The sequence below is a fragment of the Lissotriton helveticus genome, chromosome 6, assembly GCF_964261635.1.
Source record: "Lissotriton helveticus chromosome 6, aLisHel1.1, whole genome shotgun sequence".
In the NCBI taxonomy this organism is placed as follows: Eukaryota; Metazoa; Chordata; class Amphibia; order Caudata; family Salamandridae; genus Lissotriton; species Lissotriton helveticus.
In genome coordinates, this window is record NC_136067.1 from 204,960,422 (window position 1) to 204,983,799 (window position 23,378).

General features: G+C 45.8%; 1 protein-coding gene across 2 annotated transcripts in view; it reads left to right on the plus strand.

Annotated features, from left to right (window-relative positions):
• Positions 1 to 7,304, plus strand: part of LOC144762422 (cytochrome P450 2K1-like) — a 579,377-nt gene extending 572,073 nt beyond the window's left edge. For both annotated transcript variants that reach the window (XM_078647602.1, XM_078647603.1), the window contains one exon: positions 5,916 to 7,304. In XM_078647602.1, the coding sequence (XP_078503728.1) occupies positions 5,916 to 6,097 (182 nt within the window). In that variant the 3' untranslated portion in view covers positions 6,098 to 7,304. The remainder of the gene's footprint in view (positions 1 to 5,915) is intronic.
• Positions 7,305 to 23,378: the final 16,074 nt, after the last annotated feature.

Here is a 23,378-nt window from a genome sequence, read left to right on the forward strand (position 1 = left end):
GGAGTTTTCTCTAAGCACAATTTTATGCATGAACTTCTCCAGTTTGCCCACCTTGCCCCCGAAGTGTTTGGGATATTCTCTTCTCACCCTCTCCAAATCAGGCCATTGCTCGCTGTCTGTCAGCAGCACTTGTTCTTTGCCTCCTGGGTCTAGATTGATTCCCAAGTCGCCCTGGTCTCTCCATCCCAGCACGGAGGGGCCCTTCCCAGCTACGTATAGCTTACAGGTAGCTGTTCTCCCTCGGAATTCGAACAGGAGGCTTTGGTATCCCACCATGGGGATCAGGTTGCTCGTGTACGACACTGGTCTGATGTCCGGTGGGTTTAGCTGTGGGCCCAGGCTCGGTCTGAAATCCCCTTCCCACACCGATCTCCGCACAATGGTGTACGGGGATCCGGAGTCAATCGCGATCCTGATTTTCACTCCACCTATTAACATGTCTGCTCTCGGCTTGTCGGATCGCTGAGTGTCAATGCCTAGTACCTGCTCCTCGATGCACAACACTTCGTCGTCTTCGCCTGACTCCTCCTCGGCGTCTCCATCCTGCTGTTGGTGCGCTATATATTTCACCATCGTCTTCTTCTCCTTCTTCCGACACACCTTCTTGTAGTGGCCAATCAGGCCGCAGAACATGCATTTTACACGAAAAGCCGGGCAGCGTTTGTCTTGGGCTGCATGGTTCGCACTCCCACACCTATAACACGATGATCTGGTGACTGAGGACTGTCTTCCTGCTTGTCCCGGTTTTCCCGCCCATTTGCGGGTTCCACGGTTGTCTCCCGGCGCCATTTTGTGTCTATTCGACGGTTCCGCGTCATCAATCTTATTGACCATAACTCTTTGCGCACTTTCTTTCTTTGCGGCCTCTGCGCATCGCTTGGAGAGTTCAGCTTTCTTCACCATTGCAATCACTTCTTTCAATGTTGCCTCACCGTGAGCCCATAGTTTGTCCTGCACATTCTAGTTGGTGGTGTGCATTACTATCTGGTCCTTGATAAAGTCCTCTTCCAGTGCCCCGTACTTGCACGTGACTGCCAGTCTCCTCAATGCAGCCACATAGTCGTCAACCGACTCTCCATCGCCTTGTTTCCTTTGCTGAAAGTTGAACCTATCTATGGAGACGCATACAGCCGGTCGGTAATGGGTGTCTAAGTCATCTAAGGCCTGTTTGAAGATATCTGCATCAGCTGCTTGTATCGGCGCAGTCGCAATGTTCTTGAACACTCTTATGCCCTCCGGGCCCAGGTTGTGCAGCAATATCCATCTCCGTCTTGCGGGGGTGAACTCGTCTGTGGATTAATCCTCCAGGGCTTCTAAGTAGTTTTTGAAGTACTCCCTCCAGTCCTCCGACTTCATCTGTGGTTCTCCTGGCCTGGGTAGGAACGGGATCGGTGCTGTGAGTGATGACGCCTGATTGCTCATCTTGACCTGTCCCTCTGGCCCTTCTTCCTGATTTCTGGGGCTGCCCAGCGCGCTATTGTCTCCTCCCTGGCGTCTGGGGCTGCCAGGTGCGTTGGCGCTTTCGGCTTGTGGCGTTATGGAGCTGGGCGCGCTTCCTCCCGCTCCCTCGTGGGCGCCCTTCTCAGCCAGGGCCCTAGGTAGGGTGGTTGGTGTTCCTACCGTGCTTCTGCACTGGTCGCCTTGCTTCTAGGCTCTCCGACAGTCAATGCGCCTGATTCCTCTCTGTGCCTCTGCCACGCTCTCCCCTAGGGTTTTATAGCTCCTTCGTTCGTCCCTCCATGTACTGCAGGTTGGTGGCGTAGGTGATCTTCGTCCTGGGCTTCCCTGTGCTTCTACCTACTTTGTCTCATCAGGTACTCTTCCTTCTTATTTTTCGTGTGGACAGATCCCACTCCTCGTCGCCACTGTACAAGTGCACATGTTTGCCTTAATGATCACTCAGAAGCAAGTATATGGGAAGTAAAGGGCTTTATTAATTTACAAGATGTACTGTGGAAGAGCGCCGGGCGTCTGCTGGGACTCGCGCTCTGCCGGGCTCTCGTGCGCGCGAACAGCCGTTCGCGCATGCGCAGTCCTGCGTCGACTACCGGTGCGTGTTACGTCACATGCAGGCCGGTAGCGTCTAGAACGCTAACACCACACTATTTTGAACTTGTACCTCCACAAAATGCCCCATACTTCATTTAGAGTGGTCCACATCAAAGACCCGTCACATCCTCAGTTATGCGATGCAATGTACATATTCATTTAGAGGGGACTACATTATAGAGAAACCACATCTGCAATTACGCGAAACGGTGTCTATATTCAAAGAGTTTCGTTCTAGCAACTCCAACATGACTACTTTAACAATAATAACAGCAAGAATAAGCCTGCAATATGCACTCAATACTTTTTAACACCTTTGGTTCCTTTCCAACCAAAGTCACAAGAAAGAGACAAGGAGAGCATTCACAAAGCAACTACTTTTCTACAACATGATATTGACTCCTCTACTCATTCACTGAAACACAATTGACACCGGTATTGACGAAAGCATCGTGAACACCTGATGTACCATGGCAGCAATCTATAAAGACATTACCCTATGACACTCATATGTCCGTTATTCACTAGATTTAGTTAGTGTAATGCAAAGTGTAAAAATAGATATAAAATGACTAATGTTCCAACATTATACATATTCCTCATGCTTTAGGCAGACCAACATGGTCTAGAAAAAAGGAATATATCGAATTCAAGCCTTAGTCAGAGAGTCAAACCAAGCAGCAAATTCAACACCCTGTAAGTGATCAGTGAAGCTGATAGCCAAAAACCTTTGGTAATGCTTGAAGACCATTATAAGTACTCTATCTTGATCATTCCAATGGTGACACATGTAGTGCAACCAGATCAACACACTGAGAATTGAAACCCCCATTTATATTTTTAAAGAAAATAGTGGAACTCATGTTCCACATTCAATCCGAATTCCACTGTGCGCAAACGCGAAATCCATTTGGATTTGGTTTGCCTCAGCATCAACTCTCTGTTGCCTCCCTCCTCTCTCATTAGCTTTAACCACATCTATTCCAAGAAACTTGTTATCAGGAGATCCCTCCTATTGATCTTCTTCACATTTTTTGTTGCTGCACCCAATGTCTTGCTATCATACCCCTGCAACGATAGTCTGTTAGTCAGACTATTTAGATTATTTTTTTCACATTCGCTCCCCTCGCTGCACTTACTTTTTATTGGCAGCATTTCACCAAAGGGTATGTGCACTGTCTGCTTTTAAAATACTATTGCAGGCAGTCGGTTTTCGAAAAAGGGTACTATGCATCTTACTATCCTTTATGTAAAGTTCAACATCTAGGACGGATATTCTTGTTTTGCTAGAATTCATGTTGAATTTGACATTTAGATCATTAGCATTGAGATCCTCAAAATACTCCTCCATCTGGGCCAGACTTCCTGTCCCTATCAGTACAATATCGTTTATAAATCTTCCCCAATAGTGGACCTTCTGTGTCTACTCAGAGGCACCACGTGCCTAGGCATGACTCCTCTCAAACCAACCCATAAATAGGTTGGCATATGAGGGGGCAAACCTGGACCCCATGGCTATACCTTGTAGCTGCTGGTATCAATCTCCCTTGTATAGAAAGTAGTTATTAGACAGTATGATGTCAGCAAGCTCTTTCAACATTTCCGAATACTCGTACAAACTCGCATTTCTTGTTGACATAAAAGAGTCCAGAGCCATCTTGTCAAGATTTTTTTTATGCAAGTATATAAGCTCTCAACGTCCAATGTGATGAATATCATTTAATTCTCATCCCATACTACATTTTCAAATTTCTGCAATATATCTAGAGTACATAGGACGGCAAGTTCAAAACAAAGGGTTTCAGATACACATCCACAAACTCATAGCTGTGTTCCGTAAGTGACCCTATGCCTGATATTATCCGGCGGCCAGGTGGGAATTCAGCTGTTTTGTGGATTTTTGGCAGCGTGTACAGGCAAGGTATAAGCTTTGATTTGGGCCCCAGTTTGCTATCACTAGACAAATCTGGTTGTATCTGCAGATCATGGAGTGCCTCATAGATGTTACACCCATCATTGATAGAAAGTAAACAATGAATGTCTTTAACATCTGTAATAGTCATATCTGTTAATTCAGTGCTTTTATTTACATCATAGATTTTTCCAGGATTCGCAGCAAAACATTTCTACAATTTTAACAATCTTACAAATTTGTACAAGTCTACATAAACCTCTGAAAAATCACAAGCATAGCTCAGACAATAGCCAAGTACCTTATTCAGCACAGCAATTTCTTGATTGTTCAATTCATGATCAGACAGGTTCACTATCAAATTTTTATCCTCGTTGATTAAATTCATGCCAACATCTGTTTTCCCTTCGTCTGCAATTGTTTTCTAATTCCTGTTTTTTTATCTGTTCTTTCTTGATTTGACACTTCTCCCCCCTCTCATGGTCTTGTTTGATTTAGGTTTTGGTTTGCACCCATTTTGTACCATTTCAGTTCCTCTAAAAAAGTCGAATAGCCTAGTGGATTGAATGCTGGTATAGACGGGCCTGCAGATTCCCCTACAGATGACACGTCCGAGCTACTCTCCCCACTGGCTAGACTTGGGGGGTTGTCTTGTTGTACCTGTTTTTGTTGGGTAATCACTTTATCAAATCTTTTCGCAAAAGTGTACACACTTCCATTGTAATCCCTGTTGTCTCTCTGTACTTTACGCATTTTTCTATCCCTGATCATGTTCTGATGTCTATTAATTTGATCTCTCAAAATCTCATAATTTTTCTCTGTTGCCTCTTTCAAATTAAATTCTAAAATTTCCTTTTCCACTTGAGCTATCTCTTCCAGTAATCTCTCTGATTTCGTTAACGCATGTTTAATCAATATAGTCATCATAGTGGCTGAACTATGAAATAGATTATTCTCTCATTCCTGGAGGAGATCAGTGTCCAGATCGTTAGAATTTGGAAAAGTGAGTCCTCGTGGGACCTTTTTGTTTTCTAAATATTTCCTTAGTGTTAATTCATGCCATCTTTTGGAGAGCTCTAACTACCTTAATCTCTCCAATTTTTGAAATTTCTGTTTTAAGCTTTCCGTGGTATTGGACTGTGAGTCCCGCACTGTTGTCATTGATGATGCTGCACTACCAAACAATGCTTTGACTAGTTCTTCTCTGTTATAGTTGAACGTAGCCATACTATAAGTGCAATCACAAATCAAAAGGGAAACAGATGCCGCAAAGAACCAATATATACAACAATACAACATTGTAATTTAGGATCACAACTAGAACTGCAGGAAATCAGCATGTATGCTGGAATCAACTGTTCTTGTGGAATTGGCAGTGGGCAGGACTGTGGTAAAGAGACAAATACCCACAAAGTCATACGTATCAGATGTGTATTTACACAAAAAATGCACTTTATTTTAATACCACCAAATCTGCAGTAAGGGTGGACATTGACTGAAGCGACCCAATATTTTCAGTTTTTGTAGAGGAAGTGATGATTCAATGTCAAATATATGTTTCATGATAAATAAGATAAGAATATAAAATGAAATGTTCAAATGTATCAGTCATGCCTGCTATTGTGGATGGTTCACTTTTTATCCCTCTTTGGCTAAAATGAGGGAGGGGGATAAAAATGTGCATTGTATATATTTTGTGTGGATTCAGCTTGGGTTTTTTGTGAATCTAGTAACAGTCAAATACAGACACAAATTGTGAGAAGAAGCCTATGATGCTTAGAAGTCTGACAAAAAATTGTGTAGAAACTGAAACCACAGAATAATATAGACAGAGAGCTTTACTCCAATGTAGAAAACAATGTGGCATATTAAGAGCCTAAAAGCAGGAGATGGGGTTCAGACCAAAAAAAAATGCTGATATATTTTAAAAGATTGTATCATTTTTTTGTTATAGGTCGAAGAATCTGTATTGGCCAAAGTCTTGCAAGAATGGAGCTGTTTTTGTTTTTTACAAGTCTTCTTCAAAGGTGTACTTTGGAGCTTCCTCCTGGCGTAACTCATATTGATTTGTCTCCTTCAGTTGGATTCACAACACCCCCCAAGCCTTATGAGATCTGTGCACTTCCACGCTGTTAAAAGATTCTTAATAGCTTGTCAATGTATGAAGAATGACTCAATTATTGTCACACTGTCTTGGCTAAAACCATTAAACATTACTGCTGATCCATTCACTAAATGCGCATGTATGCAATTTAAGGGCTTGAGATATTCATATTACATACCTTTAAATGATTATGACAGGCAACTTCAACATCTCTTATATATAGTTCCTAGAATAAATCAAATAAACTGAATTTGTATTTTTTTAAACGCTTCAAACATATGCCTGTAAAATATTACTTTCATTCATTTCTGAATTGAGTTATGGACTGTGTGAGGAAGAGGACGTGAAACTTCTATTGAGAGATGCCGTCCTCCGTGATAAGTTCTGGGTTATTTTGATTCTACAATGTCAGTTCTGGATGGCTGGTTCAGTCATAGGGGATGTTATTTGTAATTTGAATAGCACTCATTTATCCCACTATCCCTGCTGTCCTGTGCCCGAGGTAGGCCCAGTAGGAACTAGTGCCATGTGTACATGTACACACGTACATGCACACATATAAAGTTGCCTTCTCTTTGCCACATAGACTTTGGTCACACATTTGCATTTGTGACTCTGAACTGGTTCCCTTGGAAACTCTGATCTTGCTGACAATGAACACTTCATGAGAACACTATTGTACTGACTTGGCATTAGACAATAGGCCCTCACATGTGTGACACAAATGTGTTTTATTATTACATCCATATAGCGATGCAGCTATCTGTGGAATACAAACCCTGGCCCAAGGCAAGGATAATGCTTTCTATATATAACTTTATGTTTCCTAACAGAATCAGAGGAGACACTTTTGCTGGCTTCGAGGGGCCCCTGCATGCCAATATTTTCTCCTGGCAGCTAAACGACATCTCTGTGTGGGGTGTCCAGTTCACGACCAAGGCTGGGTCTTACACTCTTACCCACCAGATAATAGGGTTAGATCATCCAGAAGGGGGTTGCTTGGCAAAACATACATCTATACCGTAGACATGTAGGTTAGGGTTCAGTATGGTAGGAGTACGCTACATAGTTATATTACTGTATATGTATGCTTATATAAGTTGTCTCAACAAGATGGTGGAATTATTTGTTTAATTCACTGTTCTGATATTCATTAAAACGTTTGCCTGCTTCCATTCACCATCGCAGCCCACATTTCCATTGCAAGAATCACTACGGTCAATAAATATTAATAACGCACCTTTGTGTATTTTTTGTATATTTCTCTGCGCAAAAGAAAGCACGAGTGGCTGAGGAAAAAGTTTAAAGTCTGTCACCATGGCTGCTGAGGGTACAGAGTTGTCACCTTCAATGGTTGCCAGAACTTTTTGCTCCCTTTTTAGGTTTAGGGGGCTAACTGTGGAACTGCAAAGCTTGATGGTCCTAGGGTCAACATATCCTGTGGGGGTGCATATACTTAGTCTGGCAGCACCCTAAGTTAATGTTGTCCACAAACGTGCAGTATCTGCTGAAACCAGCTTTTGTGGTGCTGAGTGTTTTAGGCCTGTTTTTTGACAGCACAGCTTTCAACAATTCCTATTACTCTCACCGTATACAGCTTGGACTTTGAGTCACCCTTTCCAATCATTGGTTTTCTTCGATCAGTCTATTGCAGTTATTGACTTGAGACCTTGTCAATCACATCTTAGCTCAGCCGAGTAGACTACTCATTGCTCACTGAACATTGTTGGCTGCTTGAGTGCCTTCTTCCTCATCCACTCAAGTGCTTGCATTTAACTGCAAGAGGGATTACTTTACAACTATCAACCTCTCTTTCCACTTTTGCTGGCTCCATCCAGAGTAACTTGCTCTAATGTGCTAAGACTGCATGAATTTGCCCTCTCTGCTGTGTCATTGCCTGTTTTAAGGGCACACCACTCCCACTCAGCATACATTAATAGTTAAGCAATTTGTGTTGTACTCCTTTTGCTCTACATACACAGACACCATGTTTGCCTTCAACTAAAACCCTAAACACAGGGGCCTAACACAGGCCCCCGCGGTGCGGGGGGCCCTGAGCTGCTGGGGCCCCCTCAGCACAGTCATCTCGTCCGAGAACTCAAGAGGGGTGCTGCGAGGAGCAGCATGGGGCTTTTGGAATAAATCTAGATAGACCATGAAAAGCGAAATAAATTCTATGGGGTATGTGTTGGTTTAACCAACGTTGTTTTCAGTTTGTCCGTTCAGTCAGAAGAGGTGACGTTGTTGTTTGGTGGTGAGGCAGAACCATTCAGAGCTGAAAGCTGGGACTTTGCTTGGCTGCGCTGCACTTGCGTGCCCAAGCTGGCCACTTTTACTTTCTGAAGTCCTGAGGCGCCGCCCTCTTCCCCTTTCTGTGCAAACAGGAAGTGCGCAAAGCGGACAGTGGGCAGGATGTTTATGGCTGTTCTGTTAGCCACAGGCACAACTTCAAGGGACTCCAGCTGCAACACGCACCCGCCACGTGCCTTTCATGGAAGTCGGAGGGTGCCTCTTCCGCATTAAATTATCAATCCACCTGGTATGGCACTTTAATAGCTGCATAAAAGAAGTGTTTAAATACATTTTCCGTTGAATCAGTCGATATGCCATAAATAGGGCGTATACTGTGGTGTAGAAAATATTAATCCGTAGTGGACTCCTGATTTACTTGCCCAAGGTTCAGCAGAAGTGGGGGGCAGGGAGGTGTATCAGGCGGGAGAGAAGAGCGTGCGTCGCTGCACGAGGGAGGTGAGTTTGGGGGGTGAAGGTTGTGCATGTGCCACCTGTCATTAACTGCTGTTAATTGCCCGCCCCACAATTCTCCAAGCTAAAACCAGATTTCCAAATCACAATATTTCATGAACTTGAGCCTTCGTGCGAGTTTTCGCTTTGTGCACTGCTACTTTCTATGCAAGGTCCAGAACAGTTTTCCTCTTTTGATTTTTTGAAAAAGTTTTAAACTGTTCTTTATGTTAATTTTCAGCAGACAACTTATAATGCATAATGAACGGACCCCGCAGTCTGGCGTTACGCTGTGCATCTGTGCAAACTGTTGCTTTACCTCCACATCTGAGCTTGGGAAGGAAAACCTATGGAGGCCAGAGAGGGGATAGAAAAACAGGAGAGAGATGCTCCTGCCCTGGAATGCATCCAAGCCTTTGGCGCTCTCAGAATGAGCAGACAGTATGTGTGTGTTGTGGCAACTATTAATAGTGACTATCCACAGATCCGCAAAAAATAGCCTGAACTCTATGGCATGGTGCACGAGCCGGGCCTCTCTGCTGCACCAGTGCGGGGCCCCAGGTCTCGACTTGATCCTAAGAAATGCTGCTAACTCTTGAGTGCACCCACCCGGTGAGGTCCAGACGCATCCTGAAAGGTTGTGTTCGTGTGTAGGGAGTTGTATTCTTTAACTGTTTTGGCCCGTCACATAATGCTACTACTAAACACTTAACACAATAACGTCCCACTCACTTTGAATACAAGTCACAATTAACAGCTCCTGAAAAACATAAACACAAAGGCAAGACTAGTACAGACATGCACAGAAAGCAGAAAGGAGGAGTTAGTTGGAGAGTGCAAGACTCTAAATTGTGGGCGCTACTCGACCTTTAAATGGAAAAAGAGCAGAACCTGCCAAAAGGCTAAAATTAACTTCACACCTTTCTCCCCAAGCACCTGTCATTAGAACTATACGTGCCCTCATTCAGAGAAGGTTGAAAACTGATGCCATGAATAGTTAACTACATTAACATACTCGTTAACCATGATATTCCAGTTGCTGCACATTTCACACAACTTTTTACGTCTGCTGTGCCTCAAGGACTTATTGTTATCAGTTCTTACAGTAGACAGACCCACATCACACCCCATGTCAGGAAGGTACACTGGCTCCCGATCCAGAAGAGATGCCAGTTCAAGACGCATACAAAGCTCAGGACAACAAAGGACCAGCATACATCAACAAATGACTGACCTTCCACCAACCGACCAGACACTTACAATCCAGCTCCCTTTTCCTTGCAGACACCCCCCGAATCCGGCATAGCAACAGTAGCAGACGCTTCTTCTCACACCTGGCTGCCAAAGCTTGGAACGACCTTCCCCTGCACCCAAGGACAATCTCATCGCACCAGCAATTGAGGTAAGAACTCAAGACCTGGCTGTTCGAATGAAGAGATCACCACGAAGCAGTTAGCAATTCCAGTGCCTTGAGACCTTCACAGGAGGGGCGTAGCACAGGCCCCACAGCCCCCGCGGGACAGAGGGGCCCCCGAGCTGCGGGGGGGTGGGCCCTTCAGCACATTACTTTTGCCGAGAGTTCCTGCTAAATTTCAGAGCGGAACACTGTGCTCCAAGACACATTTTATTGGTATAGAAATGTATGCGTCAAGTGTAATGCAAATAGCTGAATCGCACTAGATCAACAGAATCGCCTCCTTGCCCTCCATATGTACAGCGCTTGTTTGTGCTATGTAAGCACCGACGTCTAAATGTAGATTCCTAAGCAAATTTCATACAATGCAAACTTCAGACAATAAAAAATGCCCCATCTGCACAATAAGCTTTTGTTATATTGCGAGCCATAAATTCCACAGTTTCTTAGCTCTGAAAAACAGGTGTTACTGTTAGCCAATTAAAATGTAACCTTTTGCTTAGAAAGGAATCCTCAGCTATGGGCAGCTTTCTTGAAAACCCCAACATGTCTCAGTGTCTTCAGAGGGCCTCCCATTCGCGAAAAAAAATTAGATCAGAGTACTGCGAGGGGGACATCCTTATTGGACGACTATGTGCAGACTATGTGGGGCACTCGGGCACTGTTTGAGAGCAGCGGAAAGGAGCTTCGAGAAAGGGACGGTGTGGTTCATACAAGTAGGAAACACAAACACTGGTCTAAATCACTGGTCCTCCACCCACGCAACCATGTGATCTCGAGCAGATTGCATCAGCTCAGTGTCACTGTGTTAAGCGCTCTATGCCCTTGAGCCAAGTTCAAACGCAGAGAGGGGGTATTAGGGCGTCTTTGTTCGACCCCAGATCAGGGGTTAAAATCCGGACAGGTCCTCTCAAAGTTTCATCATTCCGAGGTCTAAAAATAAGTACCATTGGCTAAAAAAAACTTCTCTTATCTTTTGGTTACTTTTTCGGTACTCCGTGTGGCGCGTGCCCGTTTAGCAAATAGACATTTTATTGTTTTTATAAAACTGCCTGTCAAACTGATATCATCCTCTGTACATCTATATGCACCTCGCAGGGGGAGGCCTCAAGTTTTGTTCTGCTACTGGCTCTGTGCTGTGTACCCATTGTGAGTTTTTACCATATTTCTTGTTTTAGGTATTATGAAAAAAAAACATCGTTTTTCATTTCGGGTGACTGCATGTCCTATGTTTACAAATTAACGTTCAGCCCCAGACATCTCAGTGGAGGAACACACACAAAGCTTGGTTTACCAGTGTGGGGAGGTTGTGTTCAGGTTGCTACCTTGTGATCTGTTGTTTTACTTCGCAGCAATGTAATATTTAAGTGTTTACATAGCCTGCACTGGTTCAATTCTCTCTTGTATAATAGGTTTAAACACCTCGTTAGTCATTGCTTAATCTGCCTCTTGTGATGGAAGTAGGAGCCCTTTAGGACACCTGTTGGAACTGGCCCTTCTTGCAGGGTCATCCTCAAACTTTTTGCTTCTTCCTCCCTTATTTTTCCTGACCCGTGGCTGTTGGCAATAGCACTCTGAGCACTTTACCACTGCTGATCAGTGCTAAAGTGCATATGCTCTCTATGTAAATTGTTATTCTGATTGGATATACATGTTTGGCATATTTGTATCACCATGAAGTCCCTAGTAAAGTACACTGGGTGTGCCAGGGCTGGTGATGACAAATGCTACTAGTGGGCCTGCAGCACTGATTGTGCCACCCACATGAGTAGCCCTAAAATGGTGTCTCAGGCCTGCCACTTCAGTGCCTGTGTGCAGTTTGGAACTGCCATGTCCTCCTGGACAGTGTCCCCACTGACCAGGCCTAACCCTTCCCTTTTCGTGCACATCAGTCACCCCTATGGAAGGTCCAAGGTACCCCCCTGGGCAGGGTGCAGTGTATGTGAAAGGTAGAGCATGTACTGGTGCAGGTAACATGTTCTGGTAGTGAATTACAGCCATTTTCGTTTTTCACTATTGCAAGGCTATCTTGCTCCATAGATTAACATGGGGGATGCTGGCTACAGTGGTTAACAGCATTTCTTCCCATAGGAACAAGATAGGACATAAGTATCTAGTATCCCTGAACTCAGAATTTAATAACACATCTTTTGGGAAAGATTGTTTTTAAATCCTGTGTTTGAGAACAGCACTTTTAGAAAGTTGCTGTTCTCTTGTCTGACACTTCTGTGTGCCTGGGCCTGTTTGTGTATTGACTGTCTGGTTTGAGAGTGACAGGGGCTGGGGAATTCCCCAGGAGGATGGATGAGTCAGCACTAGGCTGAATGACTGCATTTGCAACTGGAGTGGTGGGAGGAGTTAGCACCTGGGCTGAATAGGGCTGTGCCTGCCTTCCACAATGCTGGCTCCACCCCCCTGCTGGGCGGCTGAGTACCCTGCCCCTCACTCTGAAAGGAAAGAAGCAGCCAGCAAAACAAAGTACTCAGGAAACCCCAGAACTGGTTCAGACCGGGCTCAGGGCCCACATGCACAGAGAGAACAAAGACTTTAGGGGTATAAGTACAGGACCCCTGACAACAGAAAATTAGATCATCCTGGAAATCAAGAAGGAACATCTGCCAAGGAGAAAGCTGACTCTGAAGAAGGAAGATTGTCCTGCTGTTGCGTTGCTGGACTGACCTGCTGTTGCTTTGCTGCCAAGGAGAGGGGAAGGACTTTGCTGTGTGCTGTGTCCCCTGTCTTGAAGGAATCTCCAAGGGCCTGAGAAGAGCTGGCTCCCTGTTTTGAAGTCCCAGGAACAAAAGGACTTCACCCCCAGCTTCCCTGAACTCTGCTGAGAGAGTTATGTCCCTCCTAGAGTGCTTGATCCAGTTGTGGGGCCTCTGGAGGTTGGACCTGTGCTGGGAAGCTTGAAACTAAGCTTGAGTGACTTTTGAATCTGAAAAGTGTCGCATCGCTCGCTTGCGGAGCGCATCCCCGACAATGCGAGAAGTTGCCCGCCGCTACGGAGGTCGAGATCGTCGCAGCGCCTGACGCCGCTGCCAGAGACGTCGCATCCTTCGTTTGCGGGACGCACCAGACCGGTGCGGGAGAATCGAACATCGCTGCGAGTATCGTCGCAGAGCCTGTCGTCGCTGGGTGAGAACGCCGCACCGCTTGCTTGCGGACCGCATCACGTCGCTGCGAGTGTCGTCGCAGAATCATCGCATCGAGGAGAGAAAGGATCGCCGCTGGACCGCGCATCGTCGCCCCGGAGATCGTCGCAGCACCTACGAGATCGTCGCATCGTGCCTTTGCGAGAACAGACTTCCTACGGAACCTACGCACCAGAATCCATACAAGTGGCCTTCCTCCCCATACAGACCGGATTCGTCGCAACACGCCCGCTGCTGCAGCGGGGCTGTCGCATGGCCTCCCCAGGGTCTCAGGAGCAACGCATCGCTTGTTTTCCACCGCACCAGCTTCTGCTTTTGGAACTTTGTTGCAACTAAAGGTACTGTGAGTAAACGTGACGCAACTGTGAACTTTTCACGCATCTGTGGTTTATTTTACCGCAACTTGAAGAATTTTAACGCAACCTTAAGAACTCTTTGAAACCATATTCTTGAACTGTGTATGTTGGATTTTTATCGTTTTGGTCTTGTGTAGTTTTAGATTAAATACCTTTATTTTTCTAAACTGTTGTGGAGTCAGTTTGTGGTGTTTTCACTGTGTTACTGTGAGTGTTGGTACAAATACTTTACGCATTGCCTCTGATTAGCCTAGACTGCTCAGGCCAAGCTACCTAGAGGGCGAGCAGGGGTTATCTCAGAGAGTTATCTCCTTGTCCTGACTAGAAGCAAGGGTCCCTATTTGGACAGTGGTACCTACCTCTGCCAACTAGAGACCCCCAGATCTAACATTGGTGGTCAGGCGGTGGGATTTGAACTTGTATTTGTACTTGACCCACAGTAATTGGTGTACATCACTAGTGAGTGCAGACCACTACGCCACCGCATACTATTGGTTTTGATTTTTCTATTTTTGAGTAACTCTTCCAAGCATCATGTCTGTGAAAGGAAAGGCACCCAGTCAGGAGGCAGAAGAAGAATTAGAGTTTTGCATTGAAGATTTGTGTTCATACAAAGTTGAGCAACTTAGGAAATTCTGCCTTGAGTTTGAGTGCCCCATAAAAAGCGCCTACAGAAAGGAGGAGCTGCAAAAAATCTTGAGGGCCCATTGGGAGGCTCAAGAGGGAGATGATGTGGTGGATGTGGAAAACAGTTTTCACAGCAAGGATCTGCCAGTGGGCAGAGTAGGCTCAGGAGCTGGCAGCAACCACTCCGGTAGGGGCCTCACCCAAGAAGAGTTACAAGAAAATCAGAGAATGAGAGAATATGACTTGGAAGTCATGAGAATGAAAAGGGCAGCGGAAGACAAGAGAGAGGCTCGTGCCCTAGAGGAAAAGAAATTGCTTTTGGCTCATGAGTTGAGCATGAAAGAACTGTATCTTGAAGCCAAGAAGGTGGATGCCAGTTCTAATGGTGGCAGCGCGCAGCCAGTGCATGGGGGTAAAGTATATATTCCCAAAGACCTGGTACAGAATTACCATAGGAGTGAGGATATTTATGCCTGGTTCACTTCGCATGAAATTGCATTGAAGATGAATGGTGTGCCTGATCAGCATTGGGGGGCGGGCCTGTGGAAACATTTTGAGGCTTCTGGGAGGAGTGCTCTAGAGCCCTTAGAATTAGCAGGTGCCATGACCTACCCCAATATGAAGGAGGCCTTATGTCTCAGGTATGGCCTTACCCCAGAGCAGTACAGACTGCAGTTTAGGAACTCCAAGAAGAAAGAGTCTGAGACTTGGATGGAGTGTGTGAATTTGTACTCGCGTGCACTGGAAGGTTGGATGAAGGGCAGTAAAGTAACTGATTTTAAGGGGTTGTTGCATTTAATCAGTTGGGAGCACTTGAGTAGTCTTTGTGTTCCAGAGCTGCGCCAGCATCTTTTAGACAGCAAGCTGACAGACCCCATTGAGCTTGCTAAGGAGGCGGACCGCTGGACCAGTACCAGGGTCCACAGAGGAATTGTGGGTACCACAGCCAAAGGTGGGCAGGGTCCCCAGCAGAAGAGTGGGGGGGACAAGGGTAACCAAAAGGAGTTCTCAGAAGGGTCCCAAAAGAGTTCCCAGGGAAAGGAATCCCAAACCCCCAAACCTAAGCAGCCATGGCCCTCTAAGGGCAGGCGGGACAATAAAGACAACAGGGGCCCACCTACCTGCTATCACTGCAATGAGGTGGGCCACATAGCTCCAAAATGTCCCAAGAAGAAGCAAGCACCCACTGGTGCCCCCACCCCAGCGTTAGCTAGTGTAGCTTTGGGAGGGGATTTGGTTTCTAGTGATTGGGGGGAGCTAGCAGTTATGACCCTTGTCTCTCTAGGAGACCAAGAGATGGTCCAGGAAACCTTACTGCCCTCTAACACTAAGAAATATGGGCAGAAGGTGACCATCAATGGGAGGGAGATTGAGGCTTTGAGAGACACAGGAGCCAGCGTGACATCCGTGAGGTGTCAGTGGGTGTCTGAAGAGCAAATCATCCCTGGTGTACTCCGCCCTGTAGTGGCAGCTGACAGCTCAGTGCGCCTCTGCAAGCTGGCGAAGGTTCCCTTTGAGAGGGGGAAGGAGTCCCCAGTGGGAGAACCAGTGGGTCAGGGACCAGTCGGAAGGGCTGAGTCCCCAGTGAGTGACCATGGTGATCTCACTTCTGTCCTGGGGGATCTTCCCGCGCTGTCAGGTAGACAGGGGTCGGGAGATCTGCGCCAGGCAGACTGTCACAGGACACATGAGTTGTGTGTCACTCTCAAGGGGGTACTATGTGAGTCCCCAGAAGTCCTGGCGTGCCAGGCAAATGCACAACCGCAGGTTTTGGTCCCTGGGTTGGGAGACCAGGTTCAGGATTTGCCTGACCTGGAAGGAAGGACATCTGTAACCAGTGTCCTGACCAATATGGTTCCCAGGGGTACCCCTCCAGTAGGGAGGGTGCATCGCTCTGGAAAGGGGTGCAGAGGGAGGGAGTCCTCGCCCCTGGCCCCGGTACAAACTGAGGGGTTAAACCCTAGGTTGGGAGACCAGTTGCTGGAGGGAGGTCCTGAACTGGTAGGAACGTTGTGTTCTTGGTTGTCTTGGTGGACAGGGTGGCCCCTGGATGGAGGGCAGGAGTCTCACCCTTGGGGTAGACTAAGTCACAACCTTGTGTTGGCCAGGTGGGTACTGTCTACTAGTGTGGGCATATCTGTGAGGGAAGTCCTGGTGCGCCAGGCAAGTGTTCCACCGCAGGGGTTGGTCCCTGGGTGGGGATACCAGGTTCAGGTGTTGTCTGACCTGGAGGCTTTGGAGCCTAGGTTTGAGGGCCAGACCCGGGGTATCCCCCCTGACCTGGAATACCAGTTGCAGGATAGCACCCCTGAACTGGTGGATGAATGGTGCGGGACACCTGCCACAGGTGCCCTGGCTATTCTAGAAGGGGGTACCGCTCCAGGTGGGAGGGTACAGAGCCCCAAGGAAGAGGAGGACCGGGTGTGGAGAAGCCCACCTCAGCCTCCTGTCCAGCCACCGGATACAGGTCCGGGACTGTTGGGTCAGTGCCAGAGTGTCAGACCTGACCTGACAAGAGAGGGAGTGGACAAAGGGTGCCAAGCACCTGGGGCTACTGCCCCCCACCCTCTGATGCCACAGAGGTTCGAGCGCCCTGAGAGGCATGAGGCCTGGGTCTCATCCCTGATCACTGTTGGTGGTCACTGTGGCTTGCTGTCGGTCTGTTGGGACACACCTGTGAGGAAATTATGGTTAGGTGCTGCACAGGTGGTATCCACAGGTGAGGAGAAGGGTTCCACATGGATTGGCATGGTGGACCCTGGGAGTATGGATAGAGTGATCCAACTGGGTTTAGGACGGCGTAGAACAGGACTGCCCTGCTGTGTGGGCCAGTTTCCGTGTTCTATCACCTTAAGCAGGGAATACCATCGAGGTATCGTTTGGTCTACCCTGGCTTTAGGCTGGAATGGGGTTGTGTTGGAACTGGCCCTTCTTGCAGGGTCATCCTCAAACTTTTTGCTTCTTCCTCCCTTATTTTTCCTGACCCGTGGCTGTTGGCAATAGCACTCTGAGCACTTTACCACTGCTGATCAGTGCTAAAGTGCTATGCTCTCTATGTAAATTGTTATTCTGATTGGATATACATGTTTGGCATATTTGTATCACCATGAAGTCCCTAGTAAAGTGCACTGGGTGTGCCAGGGCTGGTGATGACAAATGCTACTAGTGGGCCTGCAGCACTGATTGTGCCACCCACAATGAGTAGCCCTAAAATGGTGTCTCAGGCCTGCCACTGCAGTGCCTGTGTGCAGTTTAGAACTGCCATGTCCTCCTGGTCAGTGTCCCCACTGACCAGGCCTAACCCTTCCCTTTTTGTGCACATCAGTCACCCCTATGGAAGGTCCAAGGTACCCCCCTGGGCAGGGTGCAGTGTATGTGAAAGGTAGAGCATGTACTGGTGCAGGTAACATGTTCTGGTAGTGAATTACAGCCATTTTCGTTTTTCACTATTGTAAGGCTATCTTGCTCCATAGATTAACATGGGGGATGCTGGCTACAGTGGTTAACAGCATTTCTTCCCATAGGAACAAGATAGGACATAAGTATCTAGTATCCCTGAACTCAGAATTTAATAACACATCTTTTGGGAAAGATTGTTTTTAAATCCTGTGTTTGAGAACAGCACTTTTAGAAAGTTGCTGTTCTCTTGTCTGACACTTCTGTGTGCCTGGGCCTGTTTGTGTATTGACTGTCTGGTTTGAGAGTGACAGGGGCTGGGGAATTCCCCAGGAGGATGGATGAGTCAGCACTAGGCTGAATGACTGCATTTGCAACTGGAGTGGTGGGAGGAGTTAGCACCTGGGCTGAATAGGGCTGTGCCTGCCTTCCACAATGCTGGCTCCACCCCCCTGCTGGGCGGCTGAGGACCCTGCCCCTCACTCTGAAAGGAAAGAAGCAGCCAGCAAAACAAAGTACTCAGGAAACCCCAGAACTGGTTCAGACCGGGCTCAGGGCCCACATGCACAGAGAGAACAAAGACTTTAGGGGTATAAGTACAGGACCCCTGACAACAGAAAATTAGATCATCCTGGAAATCAAGAAGGAACCTCTGCCAAGGAGAAAGCTGACTCTGAAGAAGGAAGATTGTCCTGCTGTTGCTCTGCTGGACTGACCTGCTGTTGCTTTGCTGCCAAGGAGAGGGGAAGGACTTTGCTGTGTGCTGTGTCCCCTGTCTTGAAGGAATCTCCAAGGGCCTGAGAAGAGCTGGCTCCCTGTTTTGAAGTCCCAGGAACAAAAGGACTTCACCCCCAGCTTCCCTGAACTCTGCTGAGAGAGTTCTGTCCCTCCTAGAGTGCTTGATCCAGTTGTGGGTCCTCTGGAGGTTGGACCTGTGCTGGGAAGCTTGAAACTAAGCTTGAGTGACTTTTGAATCTGAAAAGTGTCGCATCGCTCGCTTGCGGAGCGCATCCCCGACAATGCGAGAAGTTTCCCGCCGCTACGGAGGTCGAGATCGTCGCAGCGCCTGACGCCGCTGCCAGAGACGTCGCATCCTTCGTTTGCGGGACGCACCAGACCGGTGCGGGAGAATCGACCATCGCTGCGAGTATCGTCGCAGAGCCTGTCGTCGCTGGGTGAGAACGCCGCACCGCTTGCTTGCGGACCGCATCACGTCGCTGCGAGTGTCGTCGCAGAATCATCGCATCGAGGAGCTGCGAGAGAAGGGATCGCCGCTGGACCGCGCATCGTCGCCCCGGAGATCGTCGCAGCACCTACGAGATCGTCGCATCGTGCCTTTGCGAGAACAGACTTCCTACGGAACCTACGCACCGGAATCCATACAAGTGGCCTTCCTCCCCATACAGACCGGATTCGTCGCAACACGCCCGCTGCTGCAGCGGGGCTGTCGCATGGCCTCCCCAGGGTCTCAGGAGCAACGCATCGCTTGTTTTCCACCGCACCAGCTTCTGCTTTTGGAACTTTGTTGCAACTAAAGGTACTGTGAGTAAACGTGACGCAACTGTGAACTTTTCACGCATCTGTGGTTTATTTTACCGCAACTTGAAGAATTTTAACGCAACCTTAAGAACTCTTTGAAACCATATTCTTGAACTGTGTATGTTGGATTTTTATCGTTTTGGTCTTGTGTAGTTTTAGATTAAATACCTTTATTTTTCTAAACTGTTGTGGAGTCAGTTTGTGGTGTTTTCACTGTGTTACTGTGAGTGTTGGTACAAATACTTTACGCATTGCCTCTGATTAGCCTAGACTGCTCAGGCCAAGCTACCTAGAGGGCGAGCAGGGGTTATCTCAGAGAGTTATCTCCTTGTCCTGACTAGAAGCAAGGGTCCCTATTTGGACAGTGGTACCTACCTCTGCCAACTAGAGACCCCCAGATCTAACAACACCCTATTTCCTGCAAATTTCACAGAGATCTCTGCAGTGGTCGTTCAACCAGCTGAGTTATCCTACTAACATGGGTTTGAATATTTTTTTCACGGGCTCTGTATTGGACCTTCTTCTTACATCTTGGTGTGGTGGTGGGCATAAAATAAGGTCTTCAATGAATAGAGCACAAAATACGAACCTGTGGTCCAGCTGGACTGGGACATAAAAGACAAACACTGGCATTATCAACTAGGAAGATGCCATAAGAGGAAACGTAATGAAAACGAAACTGATGGGAGCCCCTTCATACTAATTATGTCCTGATAATTTAAATTTAGACGAGGATTTACTTAATTCTAAAACATAGTGCAAAATAACAGATTTAGACCGAGTACAATTAGTACAATTAAGCTTAATTTTTTCAAAAAATGTTGTGCAATGCCAATTACACAAAAGTACATTACAGGAATTTCGCACACCTCTTGTTTTAAGTAGGCTGCTCTATCGAGTTGCACTCCCTTTGTATTAGGATGCATCCGTACCCAAAGATCGGACATAAAGCTTTTCCAAACTGTCAAAGGTGTGATCTCACAACTGCCATCTTGGGATCTGTTAGAATAAAGATGCACCCTTCTTTTTCTTGATACTTCACATTGTAATGCTGAGAGGAGAACATTGCAGTGTCTTTAGAGACTTCAAATATTCATCTGAACCTGGATCCGCCACTTTCAGAAAGCGCTTTTGGACATTTTCTAACAGAATTCAAGAAACAGGTGTTTTACCTGTATAAAAAAAGCATAGACGTAATTTAATTTCACTTTCCCTAGGAGTACACACATAATCTAGCAAAAACCTTCCGTCTTTGTAGGAAGGAAAAACTAGTAGCAGAAAATTAAGGACAGATGTACTATTTACTAACCTGTGAATAATTTTATGAACTAAACTATGTACAAATAGGTCACTTCAGGAAACCTGTAAGTAGGTTGCAAATTGTGACTCACTCCTATTGGAGGCCATCAAAGTGATGGTGGCCTGATGAAGCCAGAAGACAATCATGTATAGGAAACAGGACTGAATTTAACAAATAACATTTTGCTTATTTGTTTGATAGTTTACACTGCATCCGCCCCAGCAAACTCTTCTTTTAAAATATTCACAAAGGAGAAGGAGTATCAAGGTACACATTCCCTTTTGCTAAAAGGTTACCCCTCCGACATGGGAGTTGGTAACTTTTCAATGATTTATGACTGCTATTTTGGTCCTAAACCATTGATACATATGGATAGGAATCTTTCTTTGAAGGAACACCAAAATAAAGTTTAGTTCTCAACCAGTTTCAGTTAGTGTGAGATGCTGGCTCAGTATATGATGTTCACTTATGTCCGTGGCCACCTTGTACTGATCCAGACAACTGTTGGTGATTTTAGTGGTCTTAGACAATTTTAGAGAGCTCTCTGAGTGGTAGCTGTGGAGCGCTTCTTTCAGGCTTAGTCCAGAAGGAGTGTAAACCAGCTTGTTTTACCAATACATAATCATATAGGTATAGATTAAGTGAAAAACAGTGTATTTATAAAAATATGTATTTATTATAAGACACTCACTAACACATACAGACAACTCCTAGCTGGAGATATACACAATGCACACAGTACTTTGAACTAGAAACAGGTAAGTAGCACAGAATACACAGTGGTCCCCCGGAGGAGAACAAACCATATACTAAAATAGTGGTATGCAAACCACGACTCAAGTTAAAATAATACTCAGAGGACGTAGAAGTGCCAGGGACCTAATGAAAAGCCCAAGGTGAGTATCTAAGAGCCCCATGGAGGTTGTGTGCAGTGTAGGAACACGACTGCGTTCTCCATACAAATCAACGTGTAAGTCACAGTTGCAATTGTAAAGAGAAGGACCCTTCTCAGTAGACCTTAAAGAAACCCCTTGGAAGACAGAAGGTTGGAGACCCACCCCACCCGTGGATACCTTAAGAGCCAAGATATCTGCCCCAGGGGAGCCGGGTGCATAAGTGTGAAGTGGCATTGGAAACCGCCGTCAAACCCAATGGAGGACATCAAGAAGAAGCAGCTGCTGAAGAAGGTGAAAGTGTCTGGTGGAACCCAAACGTGGATTCAAGTCAAGAAGTACCTGAAAGCAGAAGAGACAGAGTCCATGACACTGACCATGTCGTGAGTGATGTAAAATGTGAGGTCATAGGCAGTGCGTTGCGGGGGCGCAAGTTATAGTTAGCTCAGCTAACTCTAATTATTGATTTTCTCTGGTTTTTTTAAATTCTATTTCTTACTGGTAACATCCATTTTTTTTAAGTGAACCTTCGATATTTTCGTACTTTCTTTCTATAATTGGATATTGCATATTATATTCATATTACACATCACTAATTTTTTTTATTTCCTATGTGTTTATCAGAAAGTATATTCATTAATTTGTTCTATTTATAATAATTTTGTAAGTCGGCTCAACATTCTTGCATTTACTGTGGAGAATCTGTCATCGGTAAATGTATTTCACATACTGAAAAATACACATAAAGACATTTTTAAAATAAAGTTCAAGTCTAAATGTTCAGTAAAATATTGGTTTTACTTTTCTTTCTGTGCTCAATTAGTTAAAAGGCACCTTGACAAAAAAATATTGTATTTGCGACTACCGACATCATCACGGTGATGTCGGTAGTCGTGAAAAGCATGTGGTTTGTACAAAGTGTAAAACATATATATAGACATATTCGACAATATATTTAACAGTAGAGCTGTATTAGTGTACTTTTCAAACTCATATTTTTGTAGTGAGTTTCTAGAAAAATCATCTTCAAACGACTGTTTCCGGGAAGACAGCAGAAGTTGTAATGACGTCGGTAATCGCGGGTAGCTTGTGTTTTTCAAAAACCCTGAAACGTATATGTAGAGGTGCTATGAACAAGTTTAGTATAACTGTTCACTATTATAGTATTGAAAGTTCTGCTTTTCTTTCCACTTTTAAAGAAAACTATGTTAAACCGAGGAAACCGCAAACATATCAGTCACCGCGAATATCACATGACAAGAAAGCAAGAAATATAATTGGATAATACACTTTTCAACAAAATCAAAAGGAAGTACAAAACCACTCACCTTCCTGTATCTTCTTTCAGAGAACTTTATTCTGAGCAGGTGGATCAATCTTAGTGTGGACAGTTTATGGCCTTTTTTTGCTTCAAAAATAGCAACACAGGAAGGAGATGGGGGTCAGCAGCAACAAAAACAGGACTGGGATGTGGAGGAGGTTGAGACTGAAGATTTAGAAGAGGAGCCTACACAAAAGCACGCCCGTGTGAAATTAGATTTTTTCAAAATCCCTTAAGAATGGAAAACTGCTACCAAACTTGTGCAATGCACAATCTGCTACAGCATCCTCTCTAGAGGGACGATCAGGAAATATTCATGTGGGACAACGTCCATGTTATACCATCTAAACACCTATCATAAAAAATGTCTGCAACTGGTGATTAGGCAGAGGGAAGCTGGAGGATCATTTACTTCAGTAGCAGCAGCCACAATTCCCACGCCAGAAAGTCCCTTATGAGGAGCAGGCTACTGCAACAGGTATGGCTTCAGAGTTGTCAAGAATGGCCACATTCTACATCGACTGTAGTGTTGATATAAGAGCTGGTGACCAGTGTCTTACAGCTATTTGC